Below are 18,891 nucleotides of genomic sequence, written 5' to 3'. Positions count from 1 at the left end.
ACCGTTGGGCTCTTTACTTGTCTCGTTTCAATTATGAGATTCATTTCCGGCTGACGGCTCAACATGCGAATGCTGATGCTCTGTCTCGCCTTCCCATGGGTCCTGATCAGGCATTCGATAGGGATGAACTTTTGTGTTTCCACCTGGATGTTGTCGAGCAGCGGGTTGTGGACGGGTTCCCCATCACTGGGGACAGGCTGGCGGCTGCTACGGGTTCTGATCCTACCCTCTCCCAGGTTTTACGCTGTATTCAGAAGGGTTGGCCAGATCGCCCATCTGCTAAGACTTCTGATCCGTTGCGGAACTACTACGCTTTGCGCTACCGCCTCACGGCTAGGGATGGTGTTATCCTCCTCTCCACTGACAATGCTTCGCCGCATGTTGTGGTACCTGCATCTTTGCGTACTTCGGTCTTGCGCCTCCTTCACCAAGGGCACTGGGGTGTGTCTCACACAAAATCTCTGGCGCACCGTCATGCGTACTGGCCTGGCATCGACTCTGAAATAGCACACATGGCCGCTGCCTGTGGCCCTTGTGCACCACAGGCCACTGCCCCGAAGTCATCTTTGTCACCATGGCCTTCGCCTGAGAAGCCCTGGCAGCGCATTCATGCTGGCTTTGCGGGACCCTTTTTAGGTACTTATTGGCTCCTCGTAATTGATGCCTACTCTAACTTTCCTTTCATTGTCCGTTGCACGTCGCCTACCACCGCGGCAACCACCAGTGCTCTCGCCCACATTTTTTCTTTGGAAGGCCTCCCCTCTACTCTTGTTACTGATAATGGTCCGCAATTTGCCTCTTCCGAATTTGCGAATTTTTGTACTCGTCACGGCGTTATGCATGTCATGGCCCTGCCGTTCCATCCATAATCCAACGGTGAGGCTGAACGACTGGTCCGCACATTTAAGGCTCAGATACGGAAACTTCTGACTTCTTCTGCTGCTGATGATGCGCTTCTCCAGCTTCTGGCGTCTTACCTTCTCACTCCCATGAGCGACCACAGCCCGGCTGAGCTCTTACATGGCTGACAGCCCCGCACGCTACTTCATCTTCTGCGGCCTTCCACCTCACAGCCACGGGTGCTTCACTTGGCCGGTTCACCACCGACGACCTCATCTGGGTACGGGGATACGACAGGAGGCCAAAATGGAGCCTGGGCCTCATCTTAAGACACTGTGGCAGACGCCTGTATGAAATCCAGACGGACACGGGTGTTGCAGTGCGTCATTCGGACCAGTTTCAGCCTCGTGTGCCAGCAACGCATGTTCCGAATGCTGCTACACTACCTTTGGCTCTACGTGACGCTTCGGATCTTGGGATATCTCAATACTCACAACGCAGCCCTCTCACCGTCATCGCGAAGCCAGCACAAGAATGGACGCCACCAGGAGATGTGACCATGCAGGAACCGGATGACCATCCTCTGTCAGAGCAAATCTACTCGCCTCCTCCTCCAATGGACGCCGACACATCGCCCATGTCTCCTGTCGTATCAACTGGACTTGCCGCAACGGGCAGATTGGTGCATGGGGCCCCAGCAGATTCGACCCCTACGTCTCCTGTCATCTCGACCAGTTCCGTCCGTACGGGAAGCCTCCTCCTCGAGACTTTACGGCGAGTCAAACAACGCCTATGGACGTTAGCCATCTCCAGGACACCTCCATCAAGACCAGTGCAACAATTTCAAAGGGGGGAAAAGTGTTGTGACTCGCCGATCATTCAAAGTGCCGCCGCGCAATTACGCACGTCTTCTATGTGCGGCGCTGTTTGCCAGCCATGCAGCAGCTGCGCCACCTAAGCGGCCAGCCGAGCAGCGGCCACCAGACTGGGACTCAGTGCTCATTCGAATGCTAACGTGTACACGTCTTTCTTGTCAACTTACTCTGTGACTTATATGTGTTGTGTCGTTCTGAAATATGTGTGTTGAACTTGACATTATAACACTTTCAAACACAATTCTGAAAAAAATGTGGCACACTCTTCCTGCTTAGATTCTGTGCTAGGCTAGGCACAATTTCCTAGTTATGTACTTGAGGGCTGAAAACTGCAAGCTTTCCCTAAATGTGTCAAGTGTGCCTTCGCATCAGAGGATGATACCCAGGTAGATGATCATGTGTAGGGTACACACAAAGGTCTTTTAGACTAGGTACCTCTTCACCCAGTCTAGATGTTGATAACTGTAGGGGTACCAGGAATGTCAATGTAAAATCCTAGTGATTAACTGTTGAAACATTCACAACATAGTGCCAGAGTTTGAAGCTCTTCTAGAAAGGAGTGGAAGTTGCATAACGCAAGGAAGTTAGTTAAAAACTGAAACTGATAGCAGTGAGAATTTTGAGGAAAATCTAAGTTTATTTCAAAAGGCTAGGCTAATGGTAAATGGATGTGGTGTATTTGTCACAGTAGACAAGAAACTCAAATTTACCATCATATACAGGCTTATTACAAATGACTGAAGCGATTTCACAGCTCTACAATAACTTTATTATTTGAGATATTTTCACAATGCTTTGCACACACATACAAAAACTCAAAAAATTTTTTTAGGCATTCACAAATGTTCGATATGTGCCCCTTTAGTGATTCGGCAGACATCAAGCTGATAATCAAGTTCCTCCCACACTCGGCGCAGCATGTCCCCATCAATGAGTTCGAAAGCATCGTTGATGCGAGCTGGCAGTTCTGACACGTTTCTTGGTAGAGGAGGTTTAAACACTGAATCTTTCACATAACCCCACAGAAAGAAATCGCATGGGGTTAAGTTGGGAGAGCGTGGAGGCCATGACATGAATTGCTGATCATGATGTCCACCACGACCGATCCATCGGTTTTCCAATCTTCTGTTCAAGAAATGCCGAACATCATGATGGAAGTGCGGTGGAGCACCATCCTGTTGAAAGATGAGGTCGGTGCTGTCGGTCTCCAGTTGTGGCATGAGCCAATTTTCCAGCATGTCCAGATACACGTGTCCTGTAACGTTTTTTTCGTAGAAGAAAAAGGGGCCGTAAACTTTAAACCGTGAGATTGCAGAAAACATGTTAACTTTTGGTGAATTGCAAATTTGCTGCACGAATGTGTGAGGATTCTCTACCACCCAGATTCGCACATTGTGTCTGTTCACTTCACCATTAAGAAAAAAATGTTGCTTCATCACTGAAAACAAGTTTCGCACTGAACGCATCCTCTTCCACGAGCTGTTGCAACCGCGCCGAAAATTCAAAGCGTTTGACTTTGTCACCAGGTGTCAGGGCTTGTAGCAATTGTAAACGGTAAGGCTTCTGCTTTAGCCTTTTCCGTAAGATTTTCCAAACCATCGGCTGTGGTATGTTTAGCTCCCTGCTTGCTTTATTTGTCGACTTCCGCGGGGTACGTGTGAAACTTGCCCGCATGCGTTCAACCGTTTCTTCACTCACTGCAGGCTGACCCATTGATTTCCCCTTACAGAGGCATCCAGAAGCTTTAAACTGCGCATACCATCGCCGAATGGAGTTAGCAGTTGGTGGATCTTTGTTGAACTTCGTCCTGAAGTGTCGTTGCACTGTTATGACTGACTGATGTGATTGCATTTCAAGCACGACATACGCTTTCTCGGGTCCTGTCGCCATTTTGTCTCACTGTGCTCTCAAGCGCTCTGGCGGCAGAAACCTGAAGTGCGGCTTCAGCTGAACAAAACTTTATGAGTTTTTCTACGTATCTGTAGTGTGTCATGACCATATGTCAATGAATGGAGCTACAGTGAATTTATGAAATCGCTTCAATCATTTGTAATAGCCCTGTAAATAGAAACTGCATATGACCAAGACCTGTGCAAGACTCCGTATCAAGGGTAGGCATAAACTGATAATTGGATCTCTATCAACCACCAGACTCACCTCCAGATGTAAATGAGAACTTCGGAGAAATCCGTAGTTAACTTGTATGTAAGTTCCCCATTTATACTGTCATCATCAGACAAGACTTTGTTCAGATAAAAAGAAAGTGTACAAAAAGCTTTTACAGCTTAGACTGCAATTTACATTAGACAATTGAAACATGATTACTAGTTTTGGTTGTGTATAACAAAAATCTTGACCTCTGTAAACAAACAGAAATGTCTATTTTCTTACGTAAATTGCAATCTAGGTAGTAAATTTTTTTTGTATATTTTTATTTTATTATAGTGATTTTTATTAAGACTGCTGCCTCCTTTTCTGTTAACATCAGGCTTCTCAAAGAAAAGGTTTTAATCATCCAATGAAACCCACATCCAACTATCCTGATTTAGGTTTCCTATGATTTCCCTAAATTGCTCTAGGCAAATGCCAGGGCGGTTCCTTTGAAAAGGCATATTTGATTTTCTTCCCCATCCTTGCTGAGCTTCTGCTTCATCTCAAATGGCCCTGATGTTGAGGGATGTTAAACCCGAATCTTCCTTCTTTGAGTAATCCAACAATGAATTGGGAAAATTACAGTTTATGTGATGGACATAACTAGAAGCTCTATGAAACAATTAAATAAAATGCATTCCTAAGAACTGCCTAGAACAGTTTGTTTAGAAGCCGACCCATGATGGAAATATGTTGAATCTAATAGCAACAAGTAGATCTGAATTCTTTGAAGATGTCCATATTGGAAATGGTATCGGCGACCATGAGGCAGTCGTAGCAATAATGATTACCAAAGTACAAAGAGCTACTACAACTAGTAGAAGAATTTGTATGTTCAGAAAACTAGGTAAAGAAGCAGTAGTCGAGTGGTGAACGCAATCTTCGTGGAGGCTCCTGCAGTGTCCCCCCAATTCTGGTCATATGTAAAGGTTGTTTGTGATACCAAAGTTTGTGTCAAGCCAGTTATGAATGAGATGGCAACTGAAATTGAGGGTAGCAAAGCCAAAGTGGAGTCACCGAACTCTGTTTTTAAATGTTCCTTAACAAATGAAAATATAGGTGTATCACTCCAATTTAATCCTAGCACCACTGCAAAGATGGATGATATAAATGGCAGTGTTAGTGGTGTTGATAAACAGCTGAAATTATTAAAACTGAGCAAAACTCAAGGAGCAAATGAATTTCTATGAGTCTGTACAAAATTTGTGGCTAAGCCAGCCTGTCTTGAAATCATAATGTACCATACATCTCTCGAACAAAAAACTGTGGCCAGTAGTTTGATAAAAGCACAGGTCACACCCATCTGCAAGAAGGGTTATAGAAGTGATCCACAAAACTAACATTCTAGGTACCCATTTTTTGTAGAATCTTAGAACATATTCTGAGCTCAAATGTAATGATGTTTCTTGAACGGAATGCCTTTCTCCATGAGAATGTGGATTATGTTAATCCAGCTTGCAATTTCCTCACATGACATCCTGAAAGCTGTGGATCAAGGCTGTCAAGTGTATGCAGTATTTGTTGATTTCTGAAAAACGTTTGACTTGATACTACACTTATGCTTATTATCAAAAGTGTGACTGTATGGGGTATCAAATGAGGCTTGTGACTGCATTTAGGATTTCATGGTAGGGAGGATGTAACATGTTGTCTTGGATGGAAAGTCTTAAACATATACACATCTGCATCTACATATACACTCCGCAAGCCACCTCACAGTGTATGGCAGAGGGTACTCTGTGTTCCTCCCTCCTTTTACTGTTCCAGTTGTTAATGGTTCTTGGGAAGGAAGATTGTTGGTAAGCCACCATGTGGGCATGAATCTCTCTGATTTTATCTTCATAGTAATTCTGTGAGAAATACATAGAAGGAAGCAATTTATTGGTTGACTCTTCTAGGAACCTACATGCTTGTAAATTTAACAGTAAGCTACACCATGATGCAGACCACCTCTCTTGTGTTGCCTGCCACTGGAGGTGACTGAGCATCTGACTGACACTTTACGCTTACTTACATTTAGTGAAATGTACCACTGTTCTTTGGATCTTCCCTATTGCCTCTATAAACCTCTGATTGACGAGTAATATTCAAGTATTGATCAAATGAGTGTTCTGTAAGCTACCCCATTGTTGACCTACAAACTTAAGAGAACAATATCTGTAACATCAGTTTGCTGCAAATTTCTTGAACATATTTTCAGTTCAGATATAGTAAATTTCCTTGAGATGGAAAATATTCTGTCCAAAAATCACCACAGTTTTAAGAGAGCATCACTCATATGAAACTAAGCGTGCTGTTTCCTCAAATGATGTCCTGTGAGCATTAGATGAAGGGCAACAGGTAGATTCCATGTTCCTAGATTTCCAAGAAGCGTTTCACACTGCAGACTGTTTTGAAGGTATAAGCATACAGAATAGGTTCCCAGATAATGAGTACCCCAAAGATGCCTTAAGTAATATAACTCAGTATGTTGTCTACAACAGTGAGTGTTCAACAGAGACAAGAGTATCAACAGGAGTGCCCCAGGTAAGTGTGATAGGGCTGCTTTTATTTACTATATACCATATTTTAAGGACTATGAGATGCCATTGATTACAAGACGTGCCTTAATTTTTAAGCAGCTTTTAAGAAAATAGCATTTTTACCATTTTTATTATTATATTGCACATCTAGGCTGAAAAGATTCTTAGTTTATAAAACTGAACTGACCTTCAGAATCTCTGAAAATTGTCATCTGAACTTTCCTCTTCTTCTGCTCCTCCTGCTGCTCCTCCCCCTCCTCCTCCTCCTCCTCCTCCTCCTCCTCCTCCTCCTCCTCCTCCTCTTTGTCATCATCATTGTCCCCTTCATATATAAGATGGTCTTCATTGCCATAAGGAGCATTACTTATGCCACACTTCTTGAAATATTTAACAATAATGTCTTCTCTCACTCTAGATCATGACTGTTTTCTCCACTGGCACACTTTTTTGACTGTAGGTTATTTTAAAGCTCCCTTCCACATGAATTCATGTTGGGTTTCAAGTATCATCTGTTTCTTCAATTACTCTCTCACATACACTTTAAATGGTTTATTTACCAAGACATCAAGAGGCTGTAGTTGTGGAGTAAGTCATCCCAGAATAACAGCAAGCTCTGTATTGCCCTGTCTCAGTTTCTCTTTCACAGAATTTTTTGAATGACTACTAAACTGATCTAGCACAAGAAGAGAACTCTTCTTTAATAAAGTACATTTCCATCTCTCCCACTCTCTGTTAATCCATAATTTCATACCAGCCCCATCCATTCAATCCTTGTACATGAACACCACCACCTGTTGGTATTTCAGAAGGTTTTGGCATTGTTTTGGACTTGAAAATGGTCATTGGATTAAGTTTAATACTGTCAGCGCAATATGTAAGGACAGCAGTGTAATGCATTTTTGCATGTCCACTTGTTTTTATAGTTACAGTTTCAGCACCTTCCATCGCATCTGTTCTGTTACTTGGCACATCAAATCTCAGAGGAGTTTCATCCATATTTGCTATTTGGCTTAGTTCCACACTGGTTTTCTTTCCATGTTGAACAATAAAGCGATGGAAAGAGAATATTTTGTCTTCATACTCTTGTGACATTCTCTGCTAAGTTCCATTGTAGTGCTAGCTTACGACCATGTATTTGAATCATTTTTGTATTAATTCCAATGCCATTTTGACGATGTCCTTCAATCCATTTCAGTACGTCATCTTCCAGTTTTGGCCATTTTGCTGTTCACACATTTAGTCTTCCTCATTTTTTTCAGTTCTTCTTTACTAGCTTGCCAATTGTGTATGGTTGTTTCTGTTGGTGGAAGGCTGAAATACTGCTCAGTTGCTCTGATGATGATGATGATGATGATGATGATGATGATGATTATTGGTTTGTGGGGCACTCAACTGCACAGTCATCAGTGCTAGTCAGTTGCCCTGTTTCCATGTTCTTCTGCATATGCTATTATATTCAATTTATAGGCCACATCATATGAATACCCTTTATTTTTTCCATTAGGAAACTAGCTACTAACAAAAATATTGTACTGTTACTGATAACACAAATCACTTTCAATTCCAATTCACTGGCACTGTAGACTGCAATGATGCTTCATACGCTGGACAGTGTTGTGGGTTTGTGATGGCAGGGTGAGAGGGGGACAGTGTTTGCAAGCTTGTTAATCCCTGCAAATCATTTTCGTCACATCGGTGCACTGCTGCTACCAGTTGAATCCAATGTTGCCCGGTAGAGATAGGTTTCCTGAGGTATCGAATATATGGCCATTTTTAAGACTGGCAGGAATTTAAAATCAAACACTGGACATTTTTACATTAATGTCGAGTATAAAATGCACCTGAATTTTGGTGGCAATTTTTCTAAAAAAAAAAAGTGCATCTCGTAGTCCGCAAAATGTGGTACATAAATGATCTGTTGGAAGGGGTAAGCAGCTGTCTGCAGCTGTTTGCTGATGGTACTGTGGTGTAATGAAAGGTGTCATCATTGAGTGACTGTAGGAGGATACAATGTGACTTAGACAAAATTTATAGTTGATGCGATCACTGGAAACTTGCTCTAAATGTATAAAAATGTAAGTAAATGCAGATGAATAGGAAGGTTGGTTGGCTGGTTGATTTGGGAGAGGAGACCAAACAGTTAGGTCATCAGTCTCATTGGATTAGGAATAGATTGGGAAGGAAATCAGCAATGCCCTTTCAAAGGAACCATCCCTGCATTTGCCTGAAGCGATTAGCAAAATCATGGAAAACCTAAATCAGGATGGCTGGATGTGGGTTTGAACCATCGTCCTCCCGAATGAAAGTCCAGTGTGCTAACTGCTGTGCCACCTCACTCAATAACAAATAGGAAAAAAATAAAAATACATAATTTTCAAGTACAGAATTAGTAATGTGCTCACTGACACAGTCACGTCAGCTAAATATCTAGGCATAATGTCGCAAAGCAATATGAAGGGTGGTGAGCATGAAGGATCATAGTAGGGAAGGCAAATAGTTGAGTTCAGTTCATTGGGAGAATCTTAGAAAAGTGTGGGTCATCTGTAAAGAAGACCACATACATGAGGTCTGTCTAAAAAGTATCCAACCTTTGATTTTCCCACACAAAATAGAGACGATAGTGCGGCACCACTGTACACAGTAAAGACCTTCATGCGCATGGGTGAATTTTGTCCCAGCCTTCCAGCATTGCCAGTTGGTCACTGAGCGAGGTGCTACACAACGTGTTTGTTGGATTACTGATTCCCTCAAGATGACTGAACATGTTGAGCAAAGATACTGCATCAAATTTAGTCAAAAGCTTGGTGATTATCAAAGCGAAACAATTTGTAAGATTCAGCAGGTGTTTGGAGAAGATGCAATGGGTGTAACACAAATTAATGAGTGGTTCAACTGATTCAAAAATGGCCGCACATCAGCGGAGAGTTACCAGCAGTCTGGCAGGCCCCAAACTGCTCGGAGTGTAGCTGTTGTTGAGAGGGTGCAAAGTTTGGTGATGCAGATCATCGTTTGACTGTGCAGGAGATTACCCAAGATGTTGGAGTGAGTAAAGATTCTGCACGTGCGATTTTGCATGATGATTTGAACATACACCGAATGGCTGCAAAATTCATGCCCAAGTTGTTGTCCCCGGAATGAAAAGATCTCAATTTTGACGTTGCACAGGACCCTCTGGACACCACCAACACTGATCCTGGGTTTCTGAACACTGTGATAACTGGAAATGAGTCATGATTGCATGGCTATGACCTAGAAACATAAAGACAGTCGTTGCAATGGAAGCATCCCGAGTCTCCAAGGCTGAAGAAAGTACAGCAGGTGCGAAGCAAAATCAAGGTGATGCTGACTGTCTTATTTGATGTCCATGGAATTGTGCATCATGCATGTGCACTGGACAAACAGTGACAAAGGAGTACTATCAAGATGTTCTCCAGCGACTCTGTGACACAGTTCAGTGCGAAAGACCAGACATGTGGGCCGCGAAAAACTGGCAACTGCATCACAATGCCCCCGCACATTGCATCCCACTTCATCCAAAATTTCTTGGCCAAACATGGAATTACAGTCATTTGCTAACCTCCCTGCTCTCCAGACGTGGTTCCTTGCGACTTCTGGTTGTTTCCAAAATTGAAGACTCCACTGAAAGGATCCCGTTTCGAGAGTAGAGAAGAGATAATGCGGAACACAATGATGGAGCTGAACGCTATTCGAAAAGAAGACTTCCAGAGGTGGTTACAGCAGTGGAAGGGTTGGTGGGCTAAGTGTGTGCAAGCACAAGGGGCCTACTTTGAAGATGATTAGGGTTCCAACCCCGTCAGGTATTCGAAATATTTTTTCTGACCGAAGGGTGGATACTTTTTAGACAGTCCTTGTATAGGACACTTGCATGACCCACTGTTGAGTACTGTTTGGATGTTTGGGATCTGCACAATGTTGGATTAAAGGAAGATATTGAAGCAGTTCAGAGCCATGCTGCTAGATTTGTTACCAGTAAATTCGATCAACATGCAAGTATTAAGGAGATGCTTCAGGAACTCAAATGGGAATCCCTGAAGGGAAGGTCTTTTGAAGGGACACTATTGATAAAATTTAGAGAACAAGCAACTGAAGCTGACTGTGGACACATTCATCTGCCACCAATGTACATTTTGGATAAGGATTATGAAGACGAGAGAAGTTAGGGCTCATACTGAAGCATATAGGTGACTGTTTTTCTCTTGCTCCATTTGCAAGTAGAACAGGAAAGGAAATGACTAGTAGTGTCACAAGGTACCTTCCATCATGCATCACAGAGTGGTTTGGAGAGTGTGTATTTAGGTGTAGGTGTACATTTCTTAAGGATTCATCAATTGAATCTCAGTATGGCATCTGGCACAACTATGATTAATTTTATGTGAACAATCTGCTTGAAATCACTCCATACATATACTCCTACATATTTTACTGAAGTAACTGCTACCAGCAAGCATTCTGCTATCCTGTAGTCATGGACTAATATGTCTTTCTAACTACATATACACAATACATTAAATTTGCTTATGTTGACAGTAAGTTGCTACTCCTTGCACCAAGTGCAAATCCTCCGCAGGTCTTCCTGAATTTTACTCCAGTCCTTGCTTCGTCTTGCAATCTGTTATGTACCTGCAATGAAGAACAATTCTGAAACATTTCTAAAGAGTAAAAATCACTCCAAGTACATGTTTGCATGTGTATTTTGAACAATCTGTATCAGTTAATAAATATAATCTGTATAAGGACTATTAAAGCATAACATTAGTAGAAAAAGGAGTCAAATACATAGGTACTCATATATTCAATAACTTACCAGAGCATATCGAAGGTCTTGTAAGTGATAAAGATTGATATCAGAGTGAATTACAGAACTTCCTGTTGGCCAACTCCTTCTACTCCATCAATGAATATCCTCACAAGGATTATAGCTCATGTAGGTAGATTTGTATCATATCACATGCAAGCCTGCAGCAATAGAGTGTTCACATTTGAGTCAAAGTGAGAAATAAACATCTATAAAGCTGATAATGTTTTAGATTTACTACATATTTAATGTAAAGTTTGTAATGTTATTTCTCTGACCACTATCAAATTCCTACATACTCTTCTTCGTGTGTTTATTTTTTATTTATTTATCTTTAAGACAGAAACTCACAGTGAAACTTACATTTGTTGCAGCATATTCTAAAGCAAGTAAAACCCATGACAGACTGCTACACTTATTACATCTGCAGTTTGTCTTAAAGTAATTTTCACTATCTTCTCTTTGTGTGTCTAGTCTTTGTCTCCTGTCATTTCAGCATTTTGTAACATAGCCTTTGTTTTATTGTTCTTCTGTTCAGGTCCTTACTCCCTGTATCAAACCCAAAGTCTCCCCCTTTCTATTTCTCTCTCTCTCTCTCTCTCTCTCTCTCTCTCTCTCTCTCTCTCTCTCCCTCTCTCCCTCCCTCTCTCCCTCTCCCTCTCCCTCTCCCTCTTTTTCTATGTCATAGCCTTTAGCCGCCTACATACAAGGTAGTTATTGTATTTGTACTCTAAAAACACTCTTGGTGATAAGGGTGATGTGAGTGGCAGAGCTGAAACGAGTGTCATTAATGACATTGACTACTATTGATTGTTCCCTAATTTCTACCAACTTTAAGCAGCAGACAAAAATGTGTTTAATACTACTATAACTATGAAAACAAAAGCAATGTACCAAGTTAACTGATGAAATACAAATGTTAAATGTAACTGACTTTGAAATAACCACATTTATTAACATAACAATGAAGGTAATCAATTATTGATAATATAATATATATGGATAGATAAAATCTACACACCAAGTGGCAGCAGGGGAATACACACACACAAAAGAGTTCACCTTTTGCAAGCTATTAGAGCCAGTGGCTCGTTCTGGCAGAAGAGTTGTGGTGAAGGAAAAGGACTTCCCCTTCAACTCTTCTGCCAGAAGAAGGAGCCACTAGCTCTAAAATCATGTAAAAGTTAAAAGTTAAACCTTCGTGTGTGTGTGTGTGTGTGTGTGTGTGTGTGTGTGTGTGTGTGTGTGTGTGTGTGTGTACACTCTTCAGCCAACTTGTTCATTAATAGAATAGTGTCATCAGTTTTACATCTACATCTACATACTCTCTCTGCAAGCCATCACACACTGTGTGGTGGAGGGTACCCTGTACCACAACTAGTTATTTCCTTTCCTTTCCTGTTCCACTCACAGATAGTGAGGGAAAAATAACTGTCTGTATGTCTCCATATGAGCCCTAATTGTTCATATGTTGTGTCTCTGGTCTGTATGTGAAATGTATGTTGGTGGCAGTAGGGTCGTTTTGCAGTCAGATTCTAATGACAGTTCTCTAAATTTTCTCAGAAGTGCTCTTTGAAATGAATGTCTTCTCCCCTCCACGAGTTCCCACTTGAGCTCCCAAAGCATATCTGTAACACTTGCGTGCTGATCTGACATACCGGTAACAAATTTAGGATCTTGCCTCTCAATTGCTTTGATGTCTTCTTTCAGTCCAACCTGGTGCGAATCCTAAACACTCAAGCAGTACTCATGAATAGATCACATTGGCATCCTATATACAGTCTCCTTTACAGATGAGCTACACTTTCCTAAAATTCTCCCAATAAACTAAAGTTGACAGGTTGCCTTGCCTACCACAATCCTCACATGCTTGTTCCATTTCATATTGCTTTGCAATGTTATGCCCATATATTTAAATGGTGGGACTGTATCAAGCAGGACACTACTAATGCTTTAACAGAACATTATGGGTTTGTGTTTCCTACTCATCTACATTAACTTACATTCTTCTACATTAAGAGCCAGCTACCATTCAATACACCAACTATAAATGTTGTCTAAGTCATCTTGTATTAACGTACAGTCACTTATCATAAACACCTTCCTGTACATCACAGCATCATCAGTGAACAACCACAGACTGCTGCCCACCTGTGTGCCAGATAATTTATGTGTATAGGAAACATCAGTGGTCCTATCACACTTCCCTGGGCACTCTTGATTTTACACTGTCTCCGATGAACACTCGCCATTGAGTACAACATACTGTAGATTCTGTTAAGAAGTCTTTGTGCCAGTCACAAATCTGGGAGACTATTGCATATACACATACCTTCAACAACAGTCTGCAGTGAGGTGGTACCATGTCGAATGCTTTTCAGAAATCTAGAAATATGTAAATTGTCTGTTGCCCTTCATCCATAGTTTGCAGTATATCATGTGAGAAAAGAACAAGCTGGGTTTTGCATGAGCAATGCTTTCAAACGTCATGCTGATCTGTGGACTTGAGCATTTTGATCTCTAGGAAATTTATTATATTCAAACTCAAAATATGCTGTAAAACTCTGCAGCAAGGGGATATTATTCACAAAGATATTGAAATACTAAAAAGATCGCTGCTGTCTTTCTCAAATTGTCTGTAAACTATTGAGTTTCATGTGCTTCTTAGCATTTAAATGGTGAGGGCAAACCTACAAGTTCTTGCCTTCACTTTAAAAACGTTGAATGTACCAATTTCTGTCAATAATTAGAAGAGCAAAACAATGAGATCTGAAAATTGCTTTCAGAACATTTTCTGATGAGGTGGGTATTTCAGATCTCCATCCAAACATTGTAATTTAAGTTTCTAGGCAAAGGCTGGGATAATTCTTGATAAAAGGTTGTGCCCAGTTTCCTTCCTCATCCCTTCATAATCGAAGTTCTTGGTCGACCCTCCTACCTTTCAGTGACAGAAATATACACTCAAACTTGACTGCACTTGGTCAAGGAGGTTAGCAAAAATAGGCTCAGACTGTTGTGTGTAATATTAAAGTATAGATTGTTTGCAAGAGATGCAGAAGCAGATAGATTTGCAAATATGCTTTATGAATGGGGAATTGGAATCTTACCAAAAATGAAGCAGAAAAGCAAGGTTGAACTGGTGCTGACAGTTCTAAAACAATGATGTGTTATGATCAGCATTAAAAATGAATACATTAAGTGAATGAATGTAGTGTGGTACATGCATTCCAGAAGTCTTCTAATTGCATTATGCTTAACACAACAAGCTATGCTATAGTTTTATGAGTATGAGAAATTTCATCAGTCAGATTCTTTGAACCTCAGTATCAGCAGCAGGCAATCTGACAGTTTTCTTCACAAGTCAGTTCTATTCAGTTAGTTAACTTTTCTATAAGTTTCACACAATTGCTTCTTACATCTATTTTCTCCTTTTGTGGAATCAATTTTCTGTTTTTCCTTACATATAGTGCAGCCTGGATTTTGTGCACAGCACATGATGAACTTGTTATAATTTTGGTAGTTTTCTGTTCAGGCTGTTACTCTCCAGTTGGCTTCCAATCTATGTTCTTTGCTCTAGATTGGCTGCTGTATGTGAGGTACATTGGTACAGTTCTTTCTCTAACCAAGCTAAATGTTTGTTGATTATTTTCAGGACTTACCTTTCACTCTTCATGTTTAAAAGAAGATAGTGGTGAATTTCTATATGGTGGTGCACTAAACAGGATCACACTTGCAAATTAAAGAAAATAAATATATTTTGACAGATCTGACACTCATCTTTGGCTTATTATGCAGTTATTTGACATACAAAATTATATAACATAAAATTTAATGAAAGAACTGCTCAGGAAGCAAAATATGCATCTCACGAAATAAAGTGTTCATCTATCAATTAACTAGTGTGCTATGTAATGGCTCTATATAAAAAATGTCAAAGATGGAGATATTAATGAGATTAAAAATGTTACTACTTCTTTCAGGGTTCTTCGGGCTCATCTACTGAATTTGCTACACCTTTGAAAGTGCGCCAAGGCCCACAGAAGAAACCACCTGGCTTCCAAGCACACCTAGTGTGCCTTACCCCCTGTGTCAATGGTGAACAACCAGGCCAAATTACCTCACTTAGCATCAATTCATCTTATGGTCTGTAAGTACTGAGAAGCATAAGTGGATACAGTGAATTTGAAAATGTACCAAAGTTTCAATTTGTGGATGACTGTAATATACATAACAGTTGCAACTTCATTTCTTTTTTAATTTTAGGATTCTACGTATTACTAATAAAGTAACTGCTCTATTATCTTAGGAAACACTATCGTAACTGCATTCGGAGTACGAAAGGGAAATTTGATGGCCAGTGGATGTTAACATATGTAAACCTATTTCTCACTGCTTTTGCACAAGGGAGCATTAATCATTATTTAATTTCAGCTCCTTCATGGAAGCATTTGTCACTATGTTTGGATACACATTCATTACTGGTACCACATAATAGTATGCATGAAATTTTTTCATGGGATAGTCTATAGCAAATTATGCCTAAATTGCCCACTAATATGATCCGTCAGCATATTAATCAGATATGATTGCAGTTGCAAATAATTTGTTCACTTACCCCATAAGGCAGATTTTCAGGTCCACTGAAATTGTCATTTTTTGTAGTTACTTCAGTTAGTACTACTTTCTCATAGTGTCTTGCCCTTGAAGATGACACTTCAAGAAGATACCTCATCAGTTGTGCCCGAGGAGCTAAATTTTCCTTTTAGTCATAAATCCTCTCAACTGTGTTTTTCCATATCAGTAAAAAGGAGAAGCTCAGTTCAATTATCTGAAGCAACATTTTTGTGTTATGACATGCTACGAGCATAATAATAACAAAGTACTCTGGATAATAGCAGACTTCTCTCGTACTAGTGTGCTGAAACAGAATTATGTGTAGTGCATTCTGTATGTGATGTATGTTACAATTTTCCATTGTAAATACTATATTCTATCCATGCAGTGCTTTTTACCACTTTTAATATGCACATTATAATATATTAGAAAAGGTTGTCTTGACTGTTAACTCTTTTTCAGGATGGCTTATGGGACTGAAACAGGGATTGTTATCATTGACATTGTTCAGAAAACATGCCTTCTAAATATGGCTTCACCAGATCTATATGGCTCAGCAGATCCTTACCAGAGAGTGCCCAGATCACCAAAACGAAACCCTGGTGAAGGCAATTCTCGTGAAGCAGATGAAAGATGTCGATCTCCCAGCACAGACCAGGTAGGTCCATAATTACTTTGTCTCATTATTGTGTTTGCTTATATTCTTGGTTACCAGAACATCAAAAATTCAAGATCCTTTGTTGATTGTCCACTGGAGGCAAATATTCTGATGATTAGAATTGTCATTTCTGTGTGCATATTACAGTGGTATGATAACTGCACTACCTCATTCTGTGTAATCACAAATTACATTAAATGTGGTGAAAGTACCCCAAACAAAGCAAATATATATGTTAATGACTAAATGAGTGGTTGAATATGGGGCAAAAATTATAATGAACAACAACACATCACCATTCAAGTTATGGCACATAGGCAACAAAGCACTGTATAGAACTGAAAATTGGACTGGATTTGGATTATTTTACCATTCAGATACTCCAATATTGGTGAAAACCTGATATATGGAAGTAGTGTTCTGTCAGCTGAGACTAGTGAACTACTGGAATGGGAGCAGTGGGGAGAAAGAAAAGTAAGGAGCAAGAAGCCAGAAGGAAGTGGTCTGGGTTGAAAATTGTGTGGACAGAAATAACTTGGAAAGATAAGATAGTAACTATCATCAAAATTAGCTCATAATACTGTCATACATGCATTAGCTATGCACTCTTGCATCATCCTGCATGAAATAACTGTAGATATTTTTGTTAGTTCACTGAAAAAAGTTTGCAGGTATTGCTCACATATGTGTCAGAAGTTATGGGTGGACAGAAAATGATTGATCCAGTAATTTTTGTTCCACCAACTGAACACAACACTCCTGATTTCACACTATGGAGAGGCTCTCAGTATAACTAATAAGGACTTTCAGAGCTAAAATGTCAATTGTTCTGAGAGTTCGCATACCCCAATACAAGTAGCCATTCTTAATCAGAAAAAAGAGCATTTCAAGGTCAACCTTTCCATTGTGCACAAACTGCAACAGCCAGTTGCAGTACTCAACAGTATTTTAATTGGTTAGTAGATTACTTGATTCAGTTTCTGTTTGTATTTGTACACAGCTCTGTGAGCAGATGTTAAGGACACTCTACATCTACATCTACATCTACATCTACATCTACATCTATACTCCGCAAGCCACCCAACGGTGTGTGGCGGAGGGCACTTTACGTGCCACTGTCATTACCTCCCTTTCCTGTTCCAGTCGCGTATGGTTCGCGGGAAGAACGACTGTCTGAAAGCCTCCGTGCGCGCTCGAATCTCTCTAATTTTACGTTCGTGATCTCCTCGGGAGGTATAAGTAGGGGGAAGCAATATATTTGATACCTCATCCAGAAAGGCACCCTCTCGAAACCTGGCGAGCAAGCTACACCGCGATGCAGAGCGCCTCTCTTGCAGAGTCTGCCACTTGAGTTTATTAAACATCTCCGTAACGCTATCACGGTTACCAAATAACCCTGTGACGAAACGCGACGCTATTCTTTGGATCTTCTCTATCTCCTCTGTCAAACCGATCTGGTACGGATCCCACACTGATGAGCAATACTCAAGTATAGGTCGAACGAGTGTTTTGTAAGCCACCTCCTTTGTTGATGGACTACAATTTCTAAGCACTCTCCCAATGAATCTCAACCTGGTACCCGCCTTACCAACAATTAATTTTATATGATCATTCCACTTCAAATCGTTCCGCACGCATACTCCCAGATATTTTACAGAAGTAACTGCTACCAGTGTTTGTTCTGCTATCATATAATCATACAATAAAGGATCCTTCTTTCTATGTATTCGCAATACATTACATTTGTCTATGTTAAGGGTCAGTTGCCACTCCCTGCACCAAGTGCCTATCCGCTGCAGATCTTCCTGCATTTCGCTACAATTTTCTAATGCTGCAACTTCTCTGTATACTACAGCATCATCCGCGAAAAGCCGCATGGAACTTCCGACACTATCTACTAGGTCATTTATATATATTGTGAAAAGCAGTGGTCCCATAACACTCCCCTGTGGCACGCCAGAGGTTACTTTAACGTCTGTAGACGTATCTCCATTGATAACAACATGCTGTGTTCTGTTTGCTAAAAACTCTTCAATCCAGCCACTCAAGTCTGAAGTGCTAAATGGTGCAACAATTTTGTAGGACTTCATTCCAAGCCTGTCTTTAACTGATCTAGTTTACATTTTTGGTTAAAACTGATATGCAACTTGCCACACTATTTGAACAGCGGGTTAGAGTGTTATGTGGTCATTGCAGACTGCTTATGTGGTTGATGGTTTCTATGCAATACTGGAAATGCATGTGTCCTCATGAAACACTCTGTCATTGTGTAAATAGCTATGGGTCGTGTTTAGTGTTTGAGTTGTCAGGCTTGGCAGCACAGACCAAAACTCGTCACAGTAATAGAAAACTACATATCCTTCAGTCTTCTACTTAACAAAATTCCCTTGTCACTCTCATAATTTAACTCAGTAT

At 40.7% G+C, this 18,891-nt stretch overlaps 1 protein-coding gene and 1 long non-coding RNA gene across 5 annotated transcripts in view; one reads left to right on the top strand and one right to left on the bottom strand.

Moving 5' to 3' along the window:
• LOC126470469 (syntaxin-binding protein 5) overlaps positions 1-18,891 on the top strand; it is a 1,027,167-nt gene that overhangs the window by 797,679 nt on the left and 210,597 nt on the right. For all 4 annotated transcript variants that reach the window (XR_007586213.1, XM_050098331.1, XM_050098330.1 and 1 more), the window contains exons 12-13: positions 15,185-15,351; positions 16,281-16,476. Coding sequence is in view for 3 of the 4 variants with exons in the window: in XM_050098331.1 (XP_049954288.1) it covers positions 15,185-15,351; positions 16,281-16,476 (363 nt within the window). In the remaining variant the exon portion in view is untranslated. The remainder of the gene's footprint in view (positions 1-15,184; positions 15,352-16,280; positions 16,477-18,891) is intronic.
• LOC126470470 (uncharacterized) lies at positions 10,813-15,941 on the bottom strand. The gene is made up of 3 exons (XR_007586214.1): positions 15,820-15,941; positions 11,214-11,365; positions 10,813-11,029 (listed from the first exon to the last, which is right to left on the bottom strand). It is a non-coding gene; the product is annotated as an uncharacterized LOC126470470 (long non-coding RNA).

The sequence above is a fragment of the Schistocerca serialis genome, chromosome 3, assembly GCF_023864345.2.
Source record: "Schistocerca serialis cubense isolate TAMUIC-IGC-003099 chromosome 3, iqSchSeri2.2, whole genome shotgun sequence".
Taxonomy (NCBI): Eukaryota; Metazoa; Arthropoda; class Insecta; order Orthoptera; family Acrididae; genus Schistocerca; species Schistocerca serialis.
The sequence above is the reverse complement of the archived record's forward strand: the minus strand, read 5'-3'. Positions and strand labels throughout refer to the sequence as shown.